The 1,926-nt window shown below is 37.9% G+C and overlaps 1 protein-coding gene across 1 annotated transcript; it reads right to left on the bottom strand.

The window, feature by feature from the left end:
• On the bottom strand, positions 1-933 carry LOC147358578 (olfactory receptor 4C12). The gene has a single exon (XM_086341719.1). It carries the CDS (start codon positions 931-933, stop codon positions 1-3), a length of 933 nt encoding a protein of 310 aa, XP_086197845.1.
• Between the last annotated feature and the right edge of the window lie 993 nt (positions 934-1,926).

Genomic DNA, 1,926 nt, shown 5'->3' with positions numbered 1-1,926 from the left:
TTAACTATTATCTGAACGCACTTTTTTCTTCCAGAGTTTCTTCATAGCACGTTTTACCTCGGTATTTCTGAGGGTATAGATTAAAGGATTTAACATAGGGGCCACCATAGTGTAAAAGACAGCAACAGCTTTATCAATGGGCAGAGTGGTGACTGGGCGAAGATACACAAAGATACAGGGCACAAAGAATAAGACAACTACTGTGATGTGAGAGACACACGTAGAGAGGGCTCTGCGTCTCCCCTCCAGGCTATAGCTCTTTAGGGAGCTCAAGATGACCACATAGGAGACCAACAGGAGCAGGAAGTTTAACAGGCAGATGAACCCACTGTTGGCAGCAACAAAGAGACCAAGGATGTGGGTGTCCACACAGACAAGTTTCAACAAAGGGTACAAGTCACACATGAAGTGGTCTATGACATTGGGGCCACAGAAGGGCAGCCGGACTGTAAAGAGGACCTGAATGGTTGCATGGAGAAATCCTCCAGTCCAGGCCACCCCCAGCAGGAGGACGCACAGCCTGTGGCTCATGATGGCCGTGTAGTGCAGAGGTTTGCAGATGGCCACGTAGCGGTCATAGGCCATCTCTGTGAGCAAGATGATCTCAGTAGCACCAAAAATGTGTTCTGCATAGACTTGAGCCATACACCCATTAAACGAGATTGTCTTGATCTCCTGAAGGGAGTCCACAATCAACTTAGGAGCTGAAGAAGAAGAGTAAATTGTGTCTATCAAGGAAAGGTGGGTCAGGAAGAAGTACATGGGGGAGTTCAGAGCCTGGCTGGTGGTAATGGTAACCACAATGAGCAGGTTGCCTGAGAGGGTTACCATGTACAAGACCAAAAACACCACAAACACTATTTTTTGCATTTGGGGGTTCTGTGTAAGACCTACTAGAATGAACACAGTCACATTCCTTTCATTCTCCATCATTGTGGTGTGGGTAATAAAAATTTCGAGAAAGAATGCTTTGCCTTAAAAAGAAAAGAAAAAAGAACCGTAAAAAAGTAAAATACACTGAAACTCTGCCTTTTAACAGTACTCTGATAATGTCACAGATGAGTCTTGCTTTTCCCAAAACTCTGTAGGAATAGTATCTTAAAAGTTATTTTAGTTGACCTAGTCTTTTTTTATTCTGGTCTCAAACTATTTTTATAAGACATAGAGTAACCAGAAGAAAGAAATTCAGTTTCCTTGGCCATAGTGTCTGAAATACTTTAATGAAACATCAATTTATTGGAATAATTTGGACATTAGAAGTAACAATTTTGGAGGCTAATTTAAAAGTTTGTGCACAAAATAATGTGAATTTAAAAATCACAAAATAGTCCATTTTACAAATTATGTAAAAATAGGGAAAAATTTAGTGAATATACTTATTGAATTAGCATTTAAAGATTACAGATTTTATATACATCTTTTAAAAATAAAGTTCAAATTTAAAAATTTCACTTATAAAATTTTATATACTTCTCTAATGTATGTTAAAACATATGTATAGAAGATTGGTAAGAAAAATAATTTAATACATTGAGGACATTTGCTCCTGAATGTGAGATTATGGTTGATATTTTATTTCCCATGTTCTTCAGTATTTTCCAAATTTCTACAGCTTACATAACTAATTCTATGATTAGAAATTAAATATAATCTTCATGTTTTGTCTTAGAGTTCTAAAGCTGAAACTATGTGGTTTTAAACTGATTGGAATATGCATGAGAAAACAGACATAGGGAATTGGATTTTGACACATCATGGGACCCCAAGAAATATCTAAATATAAGTAAAGTAACTGCTCTAATGTACTCAAAATTGTTATCAATTCACCAGCTAGATATAGAGTAGGGGCAGGTCTGGGTACTCACTGCTTTGAGAAAATTACTGTGAGCGGTGAGGCTGCCCTGACTGCCCCATGGGTCTCATAAT

This window comes from Bos grunniens, chromosome 15, assembly GCF_055505025.1.
Source record: "Bos grunniens cultivar Pamir isolate PY7600 chromosome 15, Bosgru_T2T1.0, whole genome shotgun sequence".
NCBI classification, from domain to species: Eukaryota; Metazoa; Chordata; class Mammalia; order Artiodactyla; family Bovidae; genus Bos; species Bos grunniens.
The sequence above is the reverse complement of the archived record's forward strand: the minus strand, read 5'-3'. Positions and strand labels throughout refer to the sequence as shown.